We start from the raw sequence: 25447 nt of genomic DNA on the forward strand, positions 1-25447 counted from the left end.
CGGGGGTCACTGTATGTATGTATATATATATATATATATATATATCTATATATATATATATATATATATATATATATATATTGGGTGCAGCACATCTATAGAGTAATAGCTGGTGGGGCATGGGCCCATACGCCTTTATCTGCGCCAGGTTGCGTCACATTTATGTTTCACCTTCTTTCCGCCATCTTTTATCGGAATGTTCCGGAGTTATTTCTCTGTGATTGTCTCCTGGTAACTGCGAGAAGCCATCAAAGAACGCGGTGACACGGCAGATACGGCATGTAAGCCGGGCTCCATGGGACGAGGATTAGCACCGCATGGCGGGAGGATTACCCCCCACCGCGCTTTTGTCTTTCACATAAACCAACCTCCCCGGAGGAAACAACTACATGAAGGTTACAGCCGACACAAAGCGACGGCACCACTGCTGAGGATCTGCGGGGGTTCTCATGTACACGTGTCTGACAGCGGCTCCGCTACAACACGAGAGAGAGGTGTACGCCAGCGATGCAGCAGAGCCGAGTGTGTTATGTGCTTCAGGCCTGCATCATCCTACAATCCACACCCAGAAGGAAGCCACAAAGCAAACTGCTGCAAAGCCCCCGAGTGTGACAAGTTCTATCCCTGGGGTCTAGTGGAATGTTCCGATATCAGGGTATGGGGAACATCATTGTGTACATTATAGATTTCAGAGGGGAAAAGTACAAAAAAAACTCTACATGCCCTGATATAAACACTAATATTAAAGGGGTACTCCGGAGGAAAAATATACTTTTTTTTTTTTAAGAAAGTTATGCAAATTTGTAAATTACATACATGAGAATATTAAAGGGGTACTCCGGTGGAAAACATATATATATTTTTTTTAATCAACTGGACCCAGAAAGTTCTACAGATTTGTAAATTACTTTTATTTAAAAATCTTAATCCTTCCAGTACTTATCAGCTGCTGTATGGTCCACAGGAAGTTATTTTCTTTTTGAATTTCTTTCCAGTCTGACCACAGTGCTCTCTGCTGACACCTCTGTCCATGTCAGGAACTGTCCAGAGTAGGAGAAAATCCCCATAGAAAACCTCTCCTGCTCTGCACAGTTCCTGACACGGACAGAGGTGTCAGCAGAGAGCACTGTGGTCAGACTGGAAAGAAATTCAAAAAGAAAGGAACTTCCGGTGGAGCATACAGCAGCTGATAAGTACTGGAAGGATTAAGATTTTTAACTAGAAGTAATTTATAAATCTGTTTAACTTTTTGGGACCAGTTGATTAAATTAAAAAAAAAAAAATGTTTTCCACTGGAGTACCCCTTTAATCCTTTCAGTACTTATCAGCTGCTGTATGTCCTGGAGGAAATCATGTAGTCTTTTCAGTCTGACTACAGTGCTCTCTGCTGACACCTCTGTCCATGTCAGGAACTGTCCGGAGCAGAAGAGGTTTGCTATGGGGATTTGTTCCTGCTCTGGACAGTTCTTGACATGGATAGAGGTGTCAGCAGAGAGCACTGTGGTCAGACTAGAAAAAAATTCAAAAAGAAAAGAGCTTCCAGTGGAGCATACAGCAGCTGATAAGTACTTAAAAGACTTCATGACTTCTAGGACATTCAGCACCTAGTACCTACCGGAAAGACAACACGACTTCCTCCAGGGGATACAGTTAAACAGATTTGTAAATGACTTCTATAAAAAAAAAATCTTAATCCTTTCTGTACTTATTAGCTGCTGAAGTTAAGTTGTTCTTTTCTGTCTAAGTGCTCTCTGATGACACGTGTCTCAGGAACTGTCCAGAGTAGAAGCAAATCCCCATAGCAAACCTCTTCTACTCTGTGCAGTTCCCGAGACAGACAGAGGTGTCAGCAGAGAGCACTGTTGTCAGACAGAAAACAACAACTCAACTTCAACAGCTGATAATTATTGAAAGGATTACGTTTTTTTTTACACATCTGTTTAACTTTCTGGAGCCAGTTGATATAAAAAAAATAAAAAATAAAGTTTTTTCCTGGAATACCCCTTAAAGATTTTTTTTATATAAAAGTAATTTACAAATTAGTAGAATTTTCTGGCCATTGTTGATTTGAATTACTTATTTATTTATTTATTTATTTATTTATTTTAAACCTCTGGAGTTCCCCTTTAACTTTTGTAAATGCAAAAAAGAAAACTAGCGATAGAAAATATGTTTTTCCCAAATTGCATCGGACGTAAAATACTCTGTGCTAAGACATAACTTTCATTGGTTATAATTAAAATTAATTGGGTTTAATCTTTAGTTAACAAAAAGAATCGGAAATTTATTTGCAAATAAACCAAAGCTCAACCAAAAGACCCCAAATGCGCTCACTCACGGACAGCCAAATGACAACAAGGGTGGGTACAATCGTCAGATATATCAATTATACCCCCCCAAGTGATGAATTGTAGCTCCTAATACAGTGTTTCCCAACCAGGGTGGCAACTACTGTTGCAAAACTACAACTCCCAGCATGCCCGGACAGCCAAAGGCTGTCCGGGCATACTGGGAGTTATAGTTTTACAACTGGTTGGGAAACACTGTCCTAAAGAAATTCCTGAAATCCAAGAACATTCTATCCCGACATGTTTCCCCTCCCATGTGTTAACTGGTTTCATCAGGGGGCACTAACGGGATTACAAGTGACAAATAAGGTATAGAAAGATAACATGGTGAAATAAAGCAATAAATCAAACACCATGCATGTAAGTGGTAAATAGCACTGACCAAGGTAGGACCAGTTACTCACACACCCTGCGGATAGACTAACAGAAGATCTGTATTTATGATATAGGCTCTCTGGGCATGCTGGGAGTTGTAGGTTTGCAACAGCTAGAGGCACCCTGGCTGGAAAACACTTTCCTAAAGTAATTTCTGTAATCCAAGAACATTCTATCCTGGCGTGTTTCCCCCCCATGTGATAACTGGCTTCATCAGGGGGCTCTAACAGGATTAAAAGTCAGAAATAACATAAGGCAAAGAAAGATAACATTGAAAAACAAAGCAAAAGTTGTATCCAGAAATAGAAAAACAAAGCTAATCTTCTCACAAAAACAGCTCCACCCCTGTCCTCAGGTTGTGTATGGTTCTGCAGCTCAGTTCCTTTCAAGTAAATAGAGCCAAGATGTAATACCACACACAAGCTGAGGACAGGGGTGGTGCTGTTTTTGGAAGGAATCCGCCCTGTTTTTCTATTCCTGCAGAACTTCAGTAATACTGTAATCTTTGGCCTGGGAGGCCGCACCGACGCATCGTTCCTGGTCAGACGCTTCATATCAGCGCAATAAACACGCTGAGAAATGGGTCCGGGAGCGAATATGTGTCATCCATTCTGTAAGTGGCCTAAACGACTACGTAATGCCCTCGCTGGGCTCTCAGCTCTTGACCCCCGGGCACTTTCCATAGAGAATTATTGTTTAATCAATAATGCACAATTGAGCACTTTGGTGCAGGACGGGTTGGCTGGGAATGGTGGCGGTGAGCACCGGGGGTCGGCCATTAGGGGGAAATTGTCACTTAAGATACTATAAAGCAATATGTGCTGTCAGGCCCGGCCCGGCGGTCTCCCGGTAGACCCCCCTCTCTGCACATTACATGAAATATTGGAGGCACAAAGTGGATTTTGAGTTGACTGCAGCCTTAAAGATGCCGTAATGCAGTCTATTGAATTGTAAATTTACTGGAGACCCCCTCCCCCACCCCCCCCGGCCCCCCGGCCCATACCCCTGGCCTCTCTCTTTTTTTTTTTTTTTGCAAATTGGCAGCCATTAAAGATGAAAAGAACACTAAGCATTGCAGCCATATAAAAGGAGAACAGGCAACATAATAAAGCCATTCATCATCATCTGCTTAAAGTGGCAAAGCTCCTGTCAGCCTCCGATTTTACAAAAGATTTCACGGTCAATTAGGTAAATACAGGTGGAGCGCCGCCGGTCCCGAGGACCAGAAGCCAATTACGTATTGTCTTTAATTTCACTCCCTAAATCCCTAAAGTGTTTTTTTTTCTCTCGTAGGTTTACAATGTAGAGAGGACGCAATATATAGTGAGGTGCATTAAAACATTTTGTGAGGCAAAGCCAATTACGGGTCCATTATACCGAGCTTATGTGAGGCCGTAAAGAACCGCGCCATTCATGGCCTGATAATGCAGCGAGGAGGAAGGGAAAGTGCGGGGATTATCCGCTGCAGCTCCGAGGGGAACTGGGGGTGGAGGATCCATTATGGAAAGACTATTTTATGATCATATAGTGATGTAGAGCAAGAAAATACAGTCCGTGTAATGTATATACAGCAGCAAAAAGAGGCCGGAACTACAATATTGTGCTATAGAGGAGGCGTACAGAGAACCGTATACTTCACATCACTATACGGACAATAGTATGTCTACATGTAGATCCATATGCAGAACGCTGAAAAAGTACAAGTGTTCAGCATACAACAATAAACATGTTGTAAAAAAATATCTATTTCTTTAAAGGGGTACTCCGGTGGAGAAAGTTAAACAGATTTGTATATTACTTCTACTAAAAAATCTTAATCCTTCCAGTACTTATTAGTTTCTGAATACTACAGAGGAAATGGTTTTCTTTCTGGAACACAGAGCTCTCTGCTGACATCATAACCACAGTGCTCTCTGCTGACATCTCTGTCCATTTTAGGTACTGTCCAGAGTAGGAGAAAATCCCCATAGAAAACATATGCCGCTCTGGACTGTTCCTAAAATGGACAGAGAGGTCAGCAGAGAGCACTGTGCTCGTGATGTCAGCAGAGAGCTCTGGGTTTAAAAAAGTAAAGAATTGCCTCTGTAGTATTCAGCAGCTAATAAGTACTGGAAGGATTACGATTTTTTTTTAATAGAAGTAAATTACAAATCTGTTTAACTTTCTGGCACCAGTGGATTTACACCTTTAAAGGGGTACTCCACTGCTTAGCGTTTGGAACAAACTGTTCCAAACACTGGAGCCGGCAGCTCATTATGTCATAGCTCCACCCCCTCATTATGTCACACTCCGCCCCCTCAATGCAAGTCTATGAGAGGGGGCGTGACGGCTGTCACACCCCCTCCCATAGACTTGCATTGAGGGGGCGGGGTGTGACATCATGAGGGGGCGGGAATATGACGTTATGAACTCCCGGCGACGGCTCCAGCGTTCGGAACAGTTTTTTTTCCAAATGCTGAGCAGCGGAGTACCCCTTTAAGAGCAGTGTTTTCCAACCAGGGTGCCTTCAACTGTTACAAAACTACAACTCCTAGCATGCACGGAAAGCTGCTGGCTGGGAATAGTAGTTTTGAACAACAACCCCAGATGCAGTTGTGCATTTATGCTGGAGGAGCAGATTGATCCCTCTCCCACCAAGCCATTGCTCCACCCATTGAAACATAAATGAGCTGCATCCATTCAAAAGACCTGTGGTTTTCAATCAGGGTGCCTACAGCTGTTGCATTAGTTGCAGATTGATCTCTCTCACACCTAGCGATTGCTCCACCCATTGAAGCAGACAGGCTCCCTGTCATCAGCTGATTAGTGATGTCAGGTCTTGGCCGCATTGCAACCTGGGAAAAATCTGAGACAACAGTCATTTTGTATGCTGCTAAAAATAAATATTGGGATGAATTGTGAGAAAACCGTCACACACAGGTACAGACACTATATTATGGACTACACTAACTTTACAGCCCCTGTAGCATAGTCACATAAAAAAAATCCTGGAAGGTGGTTAAAGGGGTACTCCGGTGAAAACCTTTTTTCTTTTAAATCAACTGGTGGCAGAAAGTTAAACATATTTTAAATTACTTCTATTAAAAAATCTTAATCCTTCCAGTACTTATTAGCTGCTGAATGCTACAGAGGAAATTGCTTTCTTTTTGGAACACTGATGACATCACGAGCACAGTGCTCTCTGCGGACATCTCTGTCCATTTTAGTAAGTGTGCATAGCAGATGTATGCTAAGGGCAGCATGGTGGCTCAGTGGTTAGCACTGCTGCCTTGCAGTGCTGGGGACTTGGGTTCAAATCCCACTAAGGACAACAATAAATAAAGCGTCATTATTATTATAATAAAGTCAGCAGAGAGAACTGTGCTCGTGATGTCATCAGAGAGCATTCCAAAAAGAAAAGAATTTCCTTTGTAGTATTCAGCAGCTAATAAGTACAGGAAGGATTAAGATTTTTTAATAGAAGTAATTTACAAATCTGTTTAACTTTCTGCCACCAGTTTATTTAAAAGAAAAAAGTTTTTCACCAGAGTACCCCTTTAAGTGAACCACTGTGGTAGATGTAGACAGTAACATACACACAATTTGTTAGTTTTTTTAATTATGCTGAGAAGCAAATAGATCAAATTACAAATGGTGGATGTGCGGCCATGTTTCTTTATTTGTGTTGTACATTTGTAGTCTCTCCCTTCTTCCATGGCCAGCTCTCCGCTCCATCCGCCCGGGCGTTTTTAATTATCAGGAGACACATAAATAAGGGTTTCCTCCTGGCATTCTCCAGCCCTCTGGTAGGGAGCACATGGTCGGTGTTCACACTGGTGCGGTTCTCTGTGTCGGCCATTGTTTCTCTGATGCTTTGTCTGTGGGGTGATGCGGCCCAGAGCCAGGGGCTTGGTTGGGCAGTAGTGGAGCTGCCTGGCCACTGGGTCGCTCCCCCTGTGAGCATGGGGTCTTGTAGGCAGTGGTTGCCATTCGGCACTACGCCAATGTCAGGTTAGGGACCCACTCTGTGCCACTTGAGAAACCTTGGCGTTGGTGTGCGGGCTCAGATATGTCCTTCATATAAGGATATACTGGCGAATGTCTCAATTTTAACATCATTTTGAGGGTTAGTAATATGTTACTGTCTACATCTACCACAGTAGTGCTTATAAATGTATGTAATAGTAGTTTTGAAACAGCTGGAGGCACCCTGGTTGGAAAACACTGTTCCAAAGTAATTTCTGTAATCTAAGAACACTATATCCCAACATGTTTCTTAAAGGGTTTCATCGGGGGACACTAACTGGATTAAAAGTCAGAAAGAACTTAAGGAAAAGAATGATTGAATGTTAACCCTGTTAGTGTCCTCTGATGAAACCAGTTATTACATGGGGAGGAAACACACCAGGATATAGTGTTCTTTGATTACATCATTTACCTTAGGACAGAGTTTTCCAACCAGGGTGCCTCATGCTGGGAGTTGTAGTTTTGCAATAGTTGGAGGCAGCCTGGTTGGAAAACACTGCCCTTAAATAATTCTCATAATCCAAAAACACTATATCTCAGCGTGTTTCTTAATGGGTTTCATCAGGGGACACTTACAGGATTAAAAATCAGAAATAACTTAAAATATGGGAAGATTAACTTTTAATCCTGTCCCCTGATGAAACCTGTTATCACATGGGGGGGGTCACTCCAGTATATAGTGTTATTCGATTACATGATTTACTTTAGGACAGTGTTTGCAAAACTACAACTTCCAGCTAAAATCTGTTAGGACCCCGCTGAGGATTTGCTACAATTGTATCTGGTCTAGAGTAGACGCCGGAGCTGATACAATTTCCTCTGCACTAATACATTGTATCGAAATGATCAGGATGGGTAAAAGATTTTCGCTGCTGCCGGTGACTTTACTCAGACTGGAGATAACTGAAGCAAACCCTCTGCTGTGTGAAGTATTAGTTCTGTCAGGACATGCTGGGAGTTGTAGTACAGCTGGAGATACTGTTGTTGGGACGCACTGCTCTAAGGTGCTCACCCTAAACTATACTGATTATATCTCATCCCAGATGTTTTAGTCATTATATATACTACGGACAGCATTTACACACTATATATACTACGGACAGCATGAACACACCATATATACTACGGACAGCATTTACACACCATATATACTACGGACAGCATTTACACACCATATATACTACGGACAGCATTTACACACCATATATACTACGGACAGCATGAACACACCATATACTACGGACAGCATTTACACACCATATATACTACAGACAGCATGAACACACCATATATACTACGGACAGCATTTACACACCATATAAACTACGGACAGCATTTACAGACCATATATACTGCGGACAGCATTTACAGACCATATATACTACGGACAGCATTTACATACCATGTATACTACGGACAGCATTTACACACCATATAAACTACGGACAGCATTTACAGACCATATATACTACGGACAGCATTTACACACCGTATATACTACGGACAGCATTTACAGACCATATATACTACGGACAGCATTTACAGACCATATACACTGCGGACAGCATTTACACACCATATATACTACGGACAGCATTTACACACCATATATACTGCGGACAGCATTTACACACCACATATACTACGGACAGCATTTACACACCATATATACTACGGACAGCATTTACACACCATATATACTACAGACAGCATGAACACACCATATATACTACGGACAGCATTTACACACCACATATACTACGGACAGCATTTACACACCATGTATACTACGGACAGCATTAACAGACCATATATACTGCGGACAGCATTTACAGACCATATATACTGCGGACAGCATTTACACACCATATATACTACAGACAGCATTTACACACCATATATACTACGGACAGCATTTACACACTATATATACTACGGACAGCATGAACACACCATATATACTACGGACAGCATTTACACACCATATATACTACGGACAGCATTTACACACCATATATACTACGGACAGCATTTACACACCATATATACTACGGACAGCATGAACACACCATATACTACGGACAGCATTTACACACCATATATACTACAGACAGCATGAACACACCATATATACTACGGACAGCATTTACACACCATATAAACTACGGACAGCATTTACAGACCATATATACTGCGGACAGCATTTACAGACCATATATACTACGGACGGCATTTACAGACCATATATACTGCGGACAGCATTTACATACCATGTATACTACGGACAGCATTTACACACCATATAAACTACGGACAGCATTTACAGACCATATATACTACGGACAGCATTTACACACCGTATATACTACGGACAGCATTTACAGACCATATATACTACGGACAGCATTTACAGACCATATACACTGCGGACAGCATTTACACACCATATATACTACGGACAGCATTTACACACCATATATACTGCGGACAGCATTTACACACCACATATACTACGGACAGCATTTACACACCATATATACTACGGACAGCATTTACACACCATATATACTACAGACAGCATGAACACACCATATATACTACGGACAGCATTTACACACCACATATACTACGGACAGCATTTACACACCATGTATACTACGGACAGCATTAACAGACCATATATACTGCGGACAGCATTTACAGACCATATATACTGCGGACAGCATTTACACACCATATATACTACAGACAGCATTTACACACCATATATACCACGGACAGCATTTACACACCATGTATGCCACGGACAGCATTTACAGACCATATATACTGCGGACAGCATTTAGATTGGGGGAATCTGAATTCTTTTTAGGATAATTATAAAGCAGAGATGACTTGTGAAGGGCCCCCAAGCCCATATACATATATACAGTAGGTTATATACAGAAGCCTTACCTCTGCCATACGGGACAGCTCGCTCCAGTCCTCCTTACTGTAACTGCACATGATGCTGGAGATGATAATCTGGAACAGAACATTGGAGAACAGGTTACATCATCTGTCATATACGGGACGCGCGGCACGTGTACGACATTCCTATAGAATCTATACATATGGGACAGCAGGGAAGCTATATCACTAGATACACTGTATATGTTCTAGTTGTGGATTGTCATTGTGTATTATATACATTGCAGATGCCATTCACCTGCAGAGGTCTCAATCTCAAATTATCAGGGTCTGTTGGAGGTAGAGGATGAGTGAGGCTGGAGATAGAGGCTGAGTGAGGCTGGAGGTAGAGGATGAGTGAGGCTGGAGATAGAGGCTGAGTGAGGCTGGAGGTAGAGGCTGAGTGAGGCTGGAGGTAGAGGCCGAGTGAGGCTGGAGGTAGAGGCCGAGTGAGGCTGGAGGTAGAGGCTGGGTGAGGCTGGAGGTAGAGGCATAGTGAGGCTGGAGGTAGAGGCTGAGTGAGGCTGGAGGTAGAGGCTGAGTGAGGCTGGAGGTAGAGGCTGGGTGAGGCTGGAGGTAGAGGCCGAGTGAGGCTGGAGGTAGAGGCAGAGTGAGGCTGGAGGTAGAGGCTGAATGAGGCTGGAGGTAGAGGCCGAGTGAGGCTGGAGGTAGAGGCCGAGTGAGGCTGGAGGTAGAGGCCGGGTGAGGCTGGAGGTAGAGGCCGGGTGAGGCTGGAGGTAGAGGCCGAGTGAGGCTGAAGGTAGAGGCAGAGTGAGGCTGGAGGTAGAGGCAGAGTGAGGCTGGAGGTAGAGGCTGAGTGAGGCTGGAGGTAGAGGCAGAGTGAGGCTGGAGGTAGAGGCTGAGTGAGGCTGGAGGTAGAGGCTGAGTGAGGCTGGAGGTAGAGGCTGGGTGAAGCTGGGTGAGGCTGGGTGAGGCTGGAGGTAGAGGCTGGGTGAGGCTGGAGGTAGAGGCTGGGTGAGGCTGGAGGTAGAGGCTGGGTGAGGCTGGAGGTAGAGGCTGGGTGAGGCTGGAGGTAGAGGCTGGGTGAGGCTGGAGGTAGAGGCTGGGTGAGGCTGGAGGTAGAGGCTGAGTGAGGCTGGAGGTAGAGGCTGAGTGAGGCTGGAGGTAGAGGCTGGGTGAGGCTGGAGGTAGAGGCAGAGTGAGGCTGGAGGTAGAGGCTGGGTGAGGCTGGAGGTAGAGGCTGGGTGAGGCTGGAGGTAGAGACTGGGTGAGGCTGGAGGTAGAGGCTGGGTGAGGCTGGAGGTAGAGACTGAGTGAGGCTGGAGGTAGAGGCTGGGTGAGGCTGGAGGTAGAGACTGGGTGAGGCTGGAGGTAGAGGCTGGGTGAGGCTGGAGGTAGAGGCTGGGTGAGGCTGGAGGTAGAGGCTGGGTGAGGCTGGAGGTAGAGGCTGAGTGAGGCTGGAGGTAGAGGCTGGGTGAGGCTGGAGGTAGAGGCTGGGTGAGGCTGGGGGTAGAGGCAGAGTGAGGCTGGAGGTAGAGGCTGGGTGAGGCTGGAGGTAGAGGCTGGGTGAGGCTGGAGGTAGAGACTGAGTGAGGCTGGAGGTAGAGGCTGGGTGAGGCTGGAGGTAGAGACTGGGTGAGGCTGGAGGTAGAGACTGGGTGAGGCTGGAGGTAGAGGCTGGGTGAGGCTGGAGGTAGAGGCTGGGTGAGGCTGGAGGTAGAGGCTGGGTGAGGCTGGAGGTAGAGACTGGGTGAGGCTGGAGGTAGAGGCTGGGTGAGGCTGGAGGTAGAGGCTGGGTGAGGCTGGAGGTAGAGGCTGAGTGAGGCTGGAGGTAGAGGCTGGGTGAGGCTGGAGGTAGAGGCTGGGTGAGGCTGGGGGTAGAGGCAGAGTGAGGCTGGAGGTAGAGGCTGGGTGAGGCTGGAGGTAGAGGCTGGGTGAAGCTGGAGGTAGAGGCTGGGTGAGGCTGGAGGTAGAGGCTGGGTGAGGCTGGGGGTAGAGGCAGAGTGAGGCTGGAGGTAGAGGCTGGGTGAGGCTGGAGGTAGAGGCTGGGTGAAGCTGGAGGTAGAGGCTGGGTGAGGCTGGAGGTAGAGGCTGGGTGAGGCTGGAGGTAGAGGCTGGGTGAGGCTGGAGGTAGAGGCTGAGTGAGGCTGGAGGTAGAGGCTGGGTGAGGCTGGAGGTAGAGGCTGGGTGAAGCTGGAGGTAGAGGCTGGGTGAGGCTGGAGGTAGAGGCTGGGTGAGGCTGGGGGTAGAGGCAGAGTGAGGCTGGAGGTAGAGGCTGGGTGAGGCTGGAGGTAGAGGCTGGGTGAAGCTGGAGGTAGAGGCTGGGTGAGGCTGGAGGTAGAGGCTGGGTGAGGCTGGAGGTAGAGGCTGGGTGAGGCTGGAGGTAGAGGCTGAGTGAGGCTGGAGGTAGAGGCTGGGTGAGGCTGGAGGTAGAGGCTGGGTGAAGCTGGAGGTAGAGGCTGGGTGAGGCTGGAGGTAGAGGCTGGGTGAGGCTGGAGGTGAGGCTGGAGGTAGAGGCTGGGTGAAGCTGGAAGTAGAGGCTGGGTGAGGCTGGAGGTAGAGGCTGGGTGAGGCTGGAGGTAGAGGCTGAGTGAGGCTGGAGGTAGAGGCTGGGTGAGGCTGGAGGTAGAGGCTGGGTGAAGCTGGAGGTAGAGGCTGGGTGAGGCTGGAGGTAGAGGCTGAGTGAGGCTGGAGGTGAGGCTGGAGGTAGAGGCTGGGTGAAGCTGGAAGTAGAGGTTGGGTGAGGCTGGAGGTAGAGGCTGGGTGAGGCTGGAGGTAGAGGCTGGGTGAGGCTGGAGGTAGAGGCTGGGTGAAGCTGGGTGAGGCTGGAGGTAGAGGCTGAGTGAGGCTGGAGGTAGAGGCTGGGTGAGGCTGGAGGTAGAGGCTGGGTGAAGCTGGGTGAGGCTGGAGGTAGAGGCTGAGTGAGGCTGGAGGTAGAGGCTGAGTGAGGCTGGAGGTAGAGGCTGAGTGAGGCTGGAGGTAGAGGCTGGGGGAGACCGGGCTGCATCAAGTATTCCACAAAAAGAGTCATAGGCTGCATCAAGGAATGCTGGGAGTTGCTAACTGTGACTCCCAGCATGCCCTGATACAGCCCATGGCTCTGCAGTTGACCCAAAACTACAACTCCCATCATGTTGCACCATAACCTAAACTGTACTACTATATAGTGCAACATGCTGGGAGTTGTAGTTTTGGTCAGCTGTAGAGCCATAGGCTGTATCAGGGCATGCTGGGAGTTGTAGTTTTGGTTAGCTGTAGAGCCATAGGCTGTATCAGGGCATGCTGGGAGTTGTAGTTTTGGTTAGCTGTAGAGCCATAGGCTGTATCAGGGCATGCTGGGAGTTGAAGTCCTGCAAGATCTGAGGGCCGCAGTTTGAGACCGCTGGTGTAAATGGTTTCTATCCTTTATTCGAAGACTTTATGCTTAGATTTAATGCCAACTTTTTATACCTTTTCTGCACTTTGTGACCTTTTAAAGGGGTATTCCGGGCAAAAACATCCTATCACCTATCCAAAGGATTGTGGATAAGATGTCTGATCGCGGGGGGCGGCCCATGGGGCTCCGCTAATCTCTCTGCAGCACCTGTACCTCTGGGTTTCTGGGACTGAAGATGTGATGTCATGCCACGCCCCTTGTGACCTCATACCACGCCCCCTCAATTCATGTCGTCACGTCCGGAATACCCCTTTAAGCAGAACCCCTATAATTCATCGTGAGATGTGCCAAACTGCACTAAGTTTTAGGAGGTTTAGCAGTGAACACATTGGTGGATCGGCCCCGTTGTCCTCCTCGGATACATCTCCCCTCGGATACATCTCCCCTCGGATACATCTCCCCTCGGATGCATCTACCCTCGGATACATCTACCCTCGGAGGCATCTCCCCTCGTATACATCTCCCCTCGGATGCATCTACCCTCGGAGGCATCTCCCCTCGTATACATCTCCCCTCGGATGCATCTACCCTCGGAGGCATCTCCCCTCGTATACATCTCCCCTCGGATACATCTCCCCCCGGAGGCGTCTCCCCTCGGATACATCTCCCCTCGGATACATCTCCCCTCGGATACATCTCCCCCCGGAGGCGTCTCCCCTCGTATACATCTCCCCTCGGATACATCTCCCCTCGGATACATCTCCCCTCGGATGCATCTACCCTCGGAGGCATCTCCCCTCGTATACATCTCCCCTCGGATACATCTCCCCCCGGAGGCGTCTCCCCTCGGATACATCTCCCCTCGGATACATCTCCCCTCGGATGCATCTACCCTCGGAGGCGTCTCCCCTCGGATACATCTCCCCTCGGATACATCTCCCCTCGGATGCATCTACCCTCGGAGGCGTCTCCCCTCGGATACATCTCCCCTCGGATACATCTCCCCTCGGATACATCTCCCCTCGGATGCATCTACCCTCGGAGGCGTCTCCCCTCGGATACATCTCCCCTCGGATACATCTCCCCTCGGATGCATCTACCCTCGGAGGCGTCTCCCCTCGGAGGCGTCTCCCCTCGGATACATCTCCCCTCGGATACGTCTCGGATACATCTTCCACCCTGTTAACCCCTGGATTGTAGGATCTGACACAATGTGTCCCGTCAGGCTGGAATATTCGTTTCGTTTATTAGTATTAAACAATATTTCGGGGCTTCTCTCCACATCAAACAGCCGCACCGATCCCGCACTTCATATAGAGAATCACAGGCTTTTAAAAACCTTTTAATGAGACGCCCTGAGCAAACCCGTCTGGTTTTGATCTTCCCATTGGAGTGCGGCGAGTCAAACAATCAATAGACCATCAAAGGCCGACGTTCATACGCACCAACCAAAATAGATATGTGGAGATAATTTGTTCTTGATAAATAGAACAAAATCTAAATTCAATTAAAGGGGTACTCCGAAGGAAAATATATACATATATATATATTGTCTTAAATCAACTGGTGCCAGAAAGTTAAATAAATTTGTAAATTAATTCTATTAAAAAAGATTTACTCTTCCAGTACTTTTTAGCAGCTGTATGCTACAGAGAAAATTCTTTCCATTTTGAATTTCTTTTTTTGTCTTGTCCACAGTGCTCTCTGCTGACACCTGATGCCTGTATCAGGAACTGTCCAGAGCAGGAGAAAATCCCCATAGCAAACCTATGCTGCTCTGGACAGTTCCTGACACGGACAGAGGTGTCAGCAGAGAGCACTGTGGACAAGACAAAAAAGAAATTCAAAAAGAAAAGAATTTCCTCTGTAGCATACAGCTGCTAATAAATACTGGAAGGGTAAAGATTTTTTAATAGAAGTCTAAATCTGTTTAAACTTTCTAGCACCAGTTGATGATCAAAAAACAAAACAAAAAAAACAACAGTTTTCATCCGGAGTATCCCTTTAAGGAGACGCTGCCTTTCCGTGCGCTCGCCGTGACACCGCGCCTATCTGGGTTACTTTACCCCGCTTCATTTTAATACGAGCACAAAAAAGAAGGAAATGTCTTTAGTCCTGGAAAAGAAACAATCAGATGAGGCGACAGTGGGTCAGTAGTCGCAGCTTTTCTTTTTTTTTTTTTATTGTTGATTTAAGGAAAAGTGATAAAAATACCGTAGTGAGGTTAAAAAAACATACAAAAAATATATATATATAAAATAAGGAAAAAGACAAAATACTAATTCTTTATTTATATTGCGTATATAGATCCCTGTCCCGGTTGCGGCTCATAATCTAAATTCACATATCAGTCATTTATCTTTGTTATGTTGGAGTGTGGGAGGAAACAGGAGGAAATCTACACAAACTCTGGGAGAACATACAAACTCACTGCAGATCTTATCCTTGGAGATTTGATCCTGGTAATAAAGATTCAAAGGAGTACTCCGCTGCCCCAGTGTTCCGAACATTTTGTTTCAAACACTTGGAGCAGGCGGCGGGGGTCATGACGTCATGGTCACGCCCCCTCGTGACATCACACCATGCCCCCTCAATGCAAGTCTATGGGAGGGGGCGTGGCTGCCGCCACGCCCCCTCCCATAGACTTGCATTGAGGGGGCATGGTGTGATGTCACGAGGGGGTGTGACCGTGACGTCACAACACCCGCCGTCCCCACCAAGCGTTCCAAACGAATGCCGAATGCTGCACAGAGATCTCGGGGGTCTCAGCTGCTGGACCCCCGCGATCAGACATCTTATCCCCTATTCTTCGGAATATCCTTTAAAGGGATACTCCGACATCAGAAGAAAAAAACATGCTGCAGAAGCATAGGGCATTGGCTACCTGTCTACCCAGCTCAGACCACCAAAAATGTTTTGTGTGTGTGTGGGGGGGGGGGGGGGGGTCACTTCTAATGTCAGAAAGTCCTCTACTTCCTAGTTAGGCAGTTGCTCAGTATTAGAATTCCCAGAATGCATCACACTCGGAGGACCTTGCCTACTCCCGCACCCACAGCTCTCCCGCCAGTTCGCTACCCAGAGAAAGATGGTGATGTCACCTGTAGGGGGTACTGAGAGGTGATGACATCACTCAGGGGGTGGAGCTCAGAGACAATGGGGGAGATTTATAGGAAAAGTTGCTGAGTTGTCCAAAGCAACCAATCAGATCGCTTCCTTAATTTGTCAGAGGTGTTTTCAAAAATGAAAGAAGCGATCTGATTGGTTGCTATGGGCAACTCAGCGACTTTTTCTCTGGACGGGTTTTGATAAATCTCCCCCAATATCCAGCCATGCCCTCTAAGACAGTAGAGGATAATGCATTGTCTCGGGAGAGAGGAACGAGCCAGGGAGCTGCTGAGACAACACTACACGGACAATGAGAGAACTACACAACTTTCATTCAGAAGAGAGAGGGAACAGGGAGCTGCTGAGACAACACTACAGGGACAATGAGAGAACTACACAACTTTCAGTCAGAAGAGAGAGGGAACAGGGAGCTGCAGAGACAACACTACACGGACAATGAGAGAACTACACAACTTTCATTTAGAAGAGAGAGGGAACAGGGAGCTGCTGAGACAACACCACACTAATATTAAGAGGACTACACAACTTCCTTTCAAAACCATGCTGAAGCCAGTGTGGTGTGTAATAATGCTATGTTAGTTATATATCTAGTTGTTTTATTTAGGGATTAGCACAGGAGAGGCGCCGAGGAGGAGCCGGGTGAGAGGGGGATTAGTCGGGTAGCGGAGGCCAGGATGGATTTTAGGGGAGCAAGAATGTTTAATGGACACCACCGAGGAGGATGTTGCAGTTGTCCAAGTAGGAGATGATGAGGACGTGGACCAGAAGTTTTGTGGAGTCAAAGTTGAGGAACGAGCAGATTCGAGAGATGTTTTTGAGGTGAAGGCGACAGAAGGAAGTGGTGAGGGTCTGGACAGACAACACAGAGGTGGTCCCAAAGCTGCACACTTGGTTCGTTTAGAGTGCCGGAGGCTCGGGATGTTACGACCACACCCCCTCAATGCAAGTCTATGGGAGGGGGCGTGATGTCAGTTACGTGCCCCTCCCATAGACTTGCATTGAGGGGGCGTGGCCGTGACTTTATGAGCGGGGCATAACCGCGACTTCACGAGCCTCCTCCCCGCATCACCAGTCACCCAGCACGGAGCGAAGTTTACTCTGTGCACCGGATTTCTGGGGTGCCGCAGTGAGGTCACGGGGGACCCCTGCAATCAGACATCTTATCCCCTAACCTTTGGATAGGGGATAAGATGTCTATGGGCGGAGTACCCCTTTAAAGACTTTTCAAACACCCGTCCAATATCCCTATGAGAGACGACCTCAGAGACCCCGGAGATAATTCTAGAGGGGCTCAGGACGGGTTATGGGACATCTTTTTATCCTTTTTAGGAACTGTAGTAGTAAAAGTAGATTATAAGTTTTATATCATATTGTGACCTAAGTTGTGTTGGTTTTACAGGATGATGAGGATAAATTACTTATAACTTCACCGCACCGGAGACACGGACAAAATAAACAAATCTGTGTCCATGGAGGGATCGTGAACCCTGCGCCATCTCTCGCTATTCATCACATATTAAACAGCTGGTAATGGAGCCGACAAACTAATTAAAAAAGAAGGAGAATTTAAATCACAATGTAAAAGGCAGAAGAAAGTGCAGGGTAAGATTCATGTCTCACTCAGGCGTAGCGCGTCTGTAAATAGACCTCATTGACGTGACCGGAATACTGCGCCATTGTCAGCCACATTGGAAATCAAGGCAACTATTTCTGTTCCGGATATACACTAAATTTTTTATTAGGCAAAAGCACAAGCCAGTCAGAGGTGATCCGCTGTAAATTAGAAGTGGCTGAGTTCGGTTCTGTCAAATTATATTCATGAAGCGCGAAGGTCCTCGGGGATCTCACCAAAAAGTGAAGAGTGTGGAGTGTCTGGAGCCGTCAACAGCTGTTAATTTCATTAACAAGTTTATTAATTAGAGAAACATTGCCCTGCTTAAATCTTTATTACAGAACATTGCACAGGAACACAGGGAAGACAAGGTGAGAAGAAAACACTCTCCGGAACACAACCATTCCGCACCGCTGAGAAGACGCATTCTACCGCCCAGAATGTTCTCTCCTAATTGGACAGGAGGAGATTTTTGGGGCCCAAATGTTTGTGGCTGGGGAAGGGCTAGGGTTTGTTTTAAAGTCTACAAAAAATGTTCTACTCCTTGTGGATTAATCATTGCTCTATAAATGTCCATAAAGGTCCATAAAGTTCTATAAAGGTCCATAAGGGTCTATAAAAGGTCCATAAAGGTCCATAAGGGTCTATAAAGGTCCATAAAGGTCCATAAGGGTCTATAAAGGTCTATAAGGGTCTATAAAAGTCCATAAAGGTCCATAAAGGTCTATAAAGGTCCATAGAGGTCCATAAATGTCCTTAAAGGTCCATAAGGGTCTATAAGGGTCTATAAAGGTCCCCGATCCAGACCAGGTGAGGAGGGCTGAGGTCCAATCCAGTATACAGCAGCACCTCTACAATCCTGTATACAGCAATGCCTCTCCAATCCAGTATACAGCAGTGTCTCTCCAATCCAGTATACAGCAGCACCTCTCCAATCCAGTATACAGCAGCACCTCTCCAATCCAGTATACAGCAGCGCCTCTCCAATCCTGTATACAGCAGCACCTCTCCAATCATGTATACAGCAGTGTCTCTCCAATCCAGTATACAGCAGTGCCTCTCCAATCCAGTATACAGCAGTGTCTCTCCAATCCAGTATACAGCAGTGTCTCTCCAATCCAGTATACATCAGTGCCTCTTCAATCCAGTATACAGCAGCGCCTCTCCAATCCAGTATACAGCAGTGTCTCTCCAATCCAGTTTACAGCAGTGTCTCTCCAATCCAGTATACAGCAGTGTCTCTCCAATCCAGTATACAGCAGTGTCTCTCCAATCCAGTTTACAGCAGTGTCTCTCCAATCCAGTATACAGCAGTGTCTCTCCAATTCAGTATGCAGCAGCACCTCTCCAATTCAGTATGCAGCAGCACCTCTCCATTCCAGTATACAGCAGCACCTCTCCAATTCAGTATGCAGCAGCGCCTCTCATGTCAGTTTGGGCAGAAGGAAAGTGTTATAAAATGGTAGAGATATAAAGGGGTCCTCCAGCCGTCCTGACTCCCGACATTCCAGCAGATCCGCTGCTCCAATAGGTTGTAGCAGAAGAACGACAGATCCTCCATATTGACCTCTTCTCCTCCTTACATGTGACGTATTATTAGTGAAGGTGCAGGGTCCGGTATGGCAATATTGTGTGCACCAAGACTGAAAAACCTTTCCAAAAACCTTACATACCTTTCACTATGACATGTGACATAAGTATTCATACCCTTCACTCAGCGTTTAGTTAAAGGGGTACTCTGCTGCCTCAGTGTTCAGCGACCGCCACGCCCACTCCCATAGACTTACATTGAGGGGGTGTGGTGTGACGTCACGACCCCCACCGCCTGCACCCAGCATTCTAAACGATCGTTGGGTGCTGCACAGAGATCGCAGGGGTTCCCAGCAGCGGGACCCGTAATCAGACATCTTATCCCCTATCAAGATATCTAGGGGTGGAGTACCCCTTTAAAGCCCCTCTTCAGATCCTCTCAGCTCTGTCAGGTTTGGTGGGACTGTCGGTGAAGCCATTCTTAAGGTCTCTTCAGAGATGCCCCATTGGGTTCGGGCTCTGGCTGGGCCCCTCAAGAACATTCCGAATTGTCCCTAATCCGCTCCTGTGTTGTCTTGTGTGGAAATAGTTAAAGGGTCTGAATACTTTCCAAATGCATTGTAATTCCAGAGAAAAGCCCATAACAGATTAGATGACATAAGAATATACACGATAATACTTATTACCTTTTTTTAACAATTAATACGACCTTTGTTTTCTAATCGATAAAGTTAGATGATACGGTGGCCAAGTATTTTTTGGCTCGTAAACATTTGCATCATTTTCTTCCATTCGAATCACGTAAAACAAACAAGAGATATTTCTCATATTATTTGCTTAGAAAATGGCTGCAGCTCAGCAGCGGAAATTTCCATCTCTGCCGGCGCTGACCCCTCTCCCGCCATCCGAGCGCTATCTGATTTAGAGGAGTAATTAAATAAAAGACGCCCCTTATTAAACATAAAAAAACACAAGACATCAAAGCCTCCGCAATAAGAGGGATAACAATGGCGAATCCTGTCATGTCTGAGAGAAGCGGCGGAATTATCTTGTTATCAATTTAATAATAGAACACAGGAGTAAATAATACCGCCACTGACATCGGTAACATTGTCGCCTCCTGGGAAATCCGAGTCTGTAGAATCTGTCAATCCGGATGGATCTGGACATATTAAGGCGGCACCGAAAGAATGGATTTATGGAGTGGAGGTGCGAGGAGTAATAAGAAGATTCTGCATAGTGATAACGACGCGCCATTCAGGATGGTTGACACGGACGACCCGTATTCACCGCCATCATCGCCCCCTCCTCCCTGCTCTCGTATGAATAATTTAATCAGACATTAACCTTTTAGCCTTTTGGTTATGTTGTTTATTATCGGGGGATCTGTGCAGAGAACATTCCATCCAAACAATCTCCACAATAGGAGGATTTCGCCTTCTGTCGTTGGGTCGGTTCCTTCCAGGATATTTATTGTTTTTATATTTTCTGTAGATATTTATTGTTGTGTTTATACATAAGTGTTTGTATCCTTGTACAGTGATCCCTCAACTTACAATGACCTCAACATACAATAGTTTCAACATACATTGGCCCTCATTTACTATTCTAAACCCGACTTGTTTTGTTGGTTTTTTTGGCGCATCTTTGTCTGCGACACGATGCAACATTTTTTCCCGACGGACCCGATGTGGATTCTCCCAAACCCGAAAAAGGGGCGTAACCCGACATTTCTGAGCTTTCCCACGTATTTATAAAGGTTTCCAACCCAAATTTGTTGAATTGTTGTGGATTTTTTCCCGACAGCTCAGAGGAGTTGGAAACCAAAACCAACAAAACCCACGTGCGACAAACAGGATGCGACATAATAATAAATACCGGGGAAAAAAGCAGTCGGGTAAGAAAGCAAAATAGACTTACAACCCGATTTTCTAAGTAAATGAGGGCCTATGTTTTTTTTTTGCATCATTGTAACTTGAAACCAGACTCAACATACAATACTACAGACAGTCCAGATCTGTGAAATGTGTCACAACTTGAGGAACTGACCAATCAGAATGGGCATTTTACTGGTAAATCACCTCAATTTCAGAAGTGCATGCACTGACTGGCTGTCTGGTAGCGCCCCCTACAGTACATGGAGGTATTACATGTTCTGTACTCTTTACCTGTATTACTGAAGTGTATAAACTGACTGGCGTCTGGTAGTGCCCCCTACAGTACAGGGTGGTATTACATGTTCTGTACTCTTTACCTGTATTACTGAAGTGTATGCACTGACTGGTGTCTGGTAGCGCCCCCTACAGTACAGGGAGGTATTATATGTTCTGTACTCTTTATCTGTATTACTGAAGTGTATGCACTGACTGATGTCTGGTAGCGCCCCCTACAGTACAGGGAGGTATTACATATTCTGTAGTCTTTACCTGTATTACTGAAGTGTATGCACTGACTGATGTCTGGTAGCGCCCCCTACAGTACAGGGAGGTATTAAATGTTCTGTACTCTTTACCTGTATTAATGAAGTGTATGTACTGACTGGTGTCTGGTAGCGCCCCCTACAGTACAGGGAGGTATTACATATTCTGTACTCTTTACCTGTATTACTGAAGTGTATGCACTGACTTGTGTCTGGTAACGCCCCCTACAGTACAGGGAGGTATTACATGTTCTGTACTCTTTACCTGTATTACTGAAGTGTATGCACTGACTGGTGTCTGGTAGCGCCCCCTACAGTACAGGGAGGTATTACATATTCTGTACTCTTTACCTGTATTACTGAAGTGTATGCACTGACTTGTGTCTGGTAACGCCCCCTACAGTACAGGGAGGTATTACATGTTCTGTACTCTTTACCTGTATTACTGAAGTGTATGCACTGACTGGTGTCTGGTAGCGCCCCCTACAGTACAGGGAGGTATTACATGTTCTGTATTCTTTACCTGTATTACTGAAGTGTATGCACTGACTGGTTTCTGGTAACGCCTCCTACAGTACAGGGAGGTATTACATGTTCTGTACTCTTTACCTGTATTACTGAAGTGTATGCACTGACTGGCTGTCTGGTAGTGCCCCCCTACAGTACAGGGATGAACTACAAGTTCTGTACTCTTTACCTGTATTACTGAAGTGTATGCACTGACTGGCTGTCTGGTAGTGCCCCCTACAGTACAGGGAGGAACTACAAGTTCTGTACTACTCCTTACCTGTGCCAGGGTTAGCTGCTCCTTTGGACGCCAGGTGAGAGCTGCTCCATTTGGGACACTGTGTGTTCTGTACAGGACCCTGAAGAAGCTCCTGTCCTCTACATAAACCATTGTTTCCCAAGCAGGGTGCCTCCAGCTGTTGCCAACAGCTGTGTCTGGTAACGCCCCCTACAGTACAGGGAGGTATTACATGTTCTGTACTCTTTACCTGTATTACTGAAGTGTATGCACTGACTGGTGTCTGGTAGCGCCCCCTACAGTACAGGGAGGTATTACATGTTCTGTACTCTTTACCTGTATTACTGAAGTGTATGCACTGACTGGTGTCTGGTAGCACCCCCTACAGTACAGGGAGGTATTACATATTCTGTACTCTTTACCTGTATTACTGAAGTGTATGCACTGACTGGTGTCTGGTAGCGCCCCCCTACAGTGCAGGGAGGTATTACATATTCTGTACTCTTTACCTGTATTACTGAAGTACAAGCACTGACTGGTGTCTGGTAGTGCCCCCTACAGTACAGGGAGGTATTACATGTTCTGTATTCTTTACCTGTATTACTGAAGTGTATGCACTGACTGGTTTCTGGTAACGCCTCCTACAGTACAGGGAGGTATTACATGTTCTGTACTCTTTACCTGTATTACTGAAGTGTATGCACTGACTGGCTGTCTGGTAGTGCCCCCCTACAGTACAGGGATGAACTACAAGTTCTGTACTCTTTACCTGTATTACTGAAGTGTATGCACTGACTGGCTGTCTGGTAGTGCCCCCTACAGTACAGGGAGGATCTACAAGTTCTGTACTACTCCTTACCTGTGCCAGGGTTAGCTGCTCCTTTGGACGCCAGGTGAGGGCTGCTCCATTTGGGACACTGTGTGTTCTGTACAGGACCCTGAAGAAGCTCCTGTCCTCTACATAAACCATTGTTTCCCAAGCAGGGTGCCTCCAGCTGTTGCCAACGGCTGTCCGGGCATGCTGGGAGTTGTAGTTTTGCAACAGCTGGAGGCACCCTGCTTGGGAAACACTGACATAGACAATGATTACAGCTCCCAGCAGATCTTTCTTACTTTTCTATGTAAGGATTTGCTTTATCTATATTATTTATCTACTTTTTCTTTAATCCTCACTTTTTCCTATTTTTTGGATGACATTTTGGTGGCTTCAGAACCAATTACCAGGTTTCCATAGAGTTCTGGTCTCAACATACAATGGACGTCCTGGAACCGATTAATATTGTAACTTGAGGGAGCACTGTATATAAATAGTGAGATCAGGGTGAGCCGCGGGGACCACTTTGGAGAGGACGCGGTCATTGAGCTCTTTCCATCGAATCTTTCTATGGTGGATTGTTGTTCACCGGCAACTATGAGGAAAGACAAATAACAGCCCCAATCTAGAGGGCGGAGTTATTACCATAAGAGAACCGGTCATGATATTCATACGTTTTTAATCCTCCCAGTTCACTCCAATATCATAATAAACCTGCCTCTGACTTTATTTTTATTAACTTGATATTGTGCTGTATATTCTCTCAGTCCGCTCCATGGACTGGAAAGGGGGGGGGGGGGGGGGGCGGGTAACCCAGCGGGCATGACATCATCTGAAGCCCTGCTGGGGGGAAATTCTGTTCTCCTCCTGCTATGCTGCACTGAACATACAGCCTGGAGCAGTTCAGTGTGTGATGAGCTGCAGGCCACACCCCTTCCCCCTCAGGTCTGAACTCTGCAGTGTGGTCAGATCTGCCCTGCAGTGGCAAAAGGGAGCAGAAATTTATAGCACAATGTTTAACACAATATTTAGCACTATGCACTGAAGGCATCATGACTCCACAGCAGTGTTCCCCATTCAGGGTGTCTCCAGCTGTTGCAAAACTGGAGGACACTATGGTTGGAAAACGCTCTATAAGTCCTATACTCTCTGTACAATCTATAAGTTCTATATACTCTGTACACTATAAGTTATATACTCTCTGTACACTCTATAAGTTATATACTCTCTGTACACTCTATAAGTTCTATACTCTCTGTACACTCTATAAGTTCTATACTCTCTGTACACTCTATAAGTTATATACTCTCTGTACACTATAAGTTCTATACTCTCTGTACACTCTATAAGTTCTATACTCTCTGTACACTCTATAAGTTATATACTCTCTGTACACTCTATAAGTTATATACTCTGTACAATCTATAAGTTCTATACTCTCTGTACACTCTATAAGTTATATACTCTCTGTACACTATAAGTTCTATACTCTCTGTACACTCTATAAGTTCTATACTCTCTGTACACTCTATAAGTTATATACTCTCTGTACACTCTATAAGTTATATACTCTGTACAATCTATAAGTTATATACTCTCTGTACAATCTATAAGTTCTATACTCTCTGTACCCTCTATTATGGACATTTATCAACAGGTTTAGTCAGGTTTTCTTTACTATAATTGTCACAAAATTGTCGCAACTGCGACTACACGATTTTTCGTGCGACATTTTGACTGGAAAGCGAGAAAAGCAAGTTTTCCTAAAATTTACTATGTAGTAATAATTTTAAAATGGACTACGGGTAGTCAGGTATTTATTAACTGCGACAGTCGCAACTGCGCAAAAAAAAGTCGCAACAGCGTTAAAAATTGACTAAATTTACTCCAGCTCAAACATGGAGCAGAAAAAGCTACAACCAAAGTAAAAAAGGTAAAATTGCTTACGTGAAAGAAAATTATCAACAGGCTGAAACCAGTTGATAAATAAGTCACACATAAGCAAAAAAAAAGTAAGGAAAAAATTAGTAAAAAAAAGATACATAAGCAAATATTGGTAAATGTCCCTCTATAAGTTCTATACTCTCTGTACAATCTATAAGTTATATACTCTCTGTACACTCTAAGTTATATACTCTCTGTACACTCTATAAGTTATATACTCTCTGTACACTCTAAGTTATATAC

At 45.7% G+C, this 25447-nt stretch overlaps 1 protein-coding gene across 4 annotated transcripts in view; it reads right to left on the minus strand.

Annotated features, from left to right (window-relative positions):
• Positions 1–25447, minus strand: part of DPYD (dihydropyrimidine dehydrogenase) — a 1322423-nt gene that overhangs the window by 439004 nt on the left and 857972 nt on the right. For all 4 annotated transcript variants that reach the window (XM_056528554.1, XM_056528555.1, XM_056528557.1 and 1 more), the window contains one exon: positions 9684–9752. In XM_056528554.1, coding sequence (XP_056384529.1) covers positions 9684–9752 — 69 coding nt within the window. The remainder of the gene's footprint in view (positions 1–9683; positions 9753–25447) is intronic.

Source organism: Hyla sarda, chromosome 6, assembly GCF_029499605.1.
Source record: "Hyla sarda isolate aHylSar1 chromosome 6, aHylSar1.hap1, whole genome shotgun sequence".
Taxonomy (NCBI): Eukaryota; Metazoa; Chordata; class Amphibia; order Anura; family Hylidae; genus Hyla; species Hyla sarda.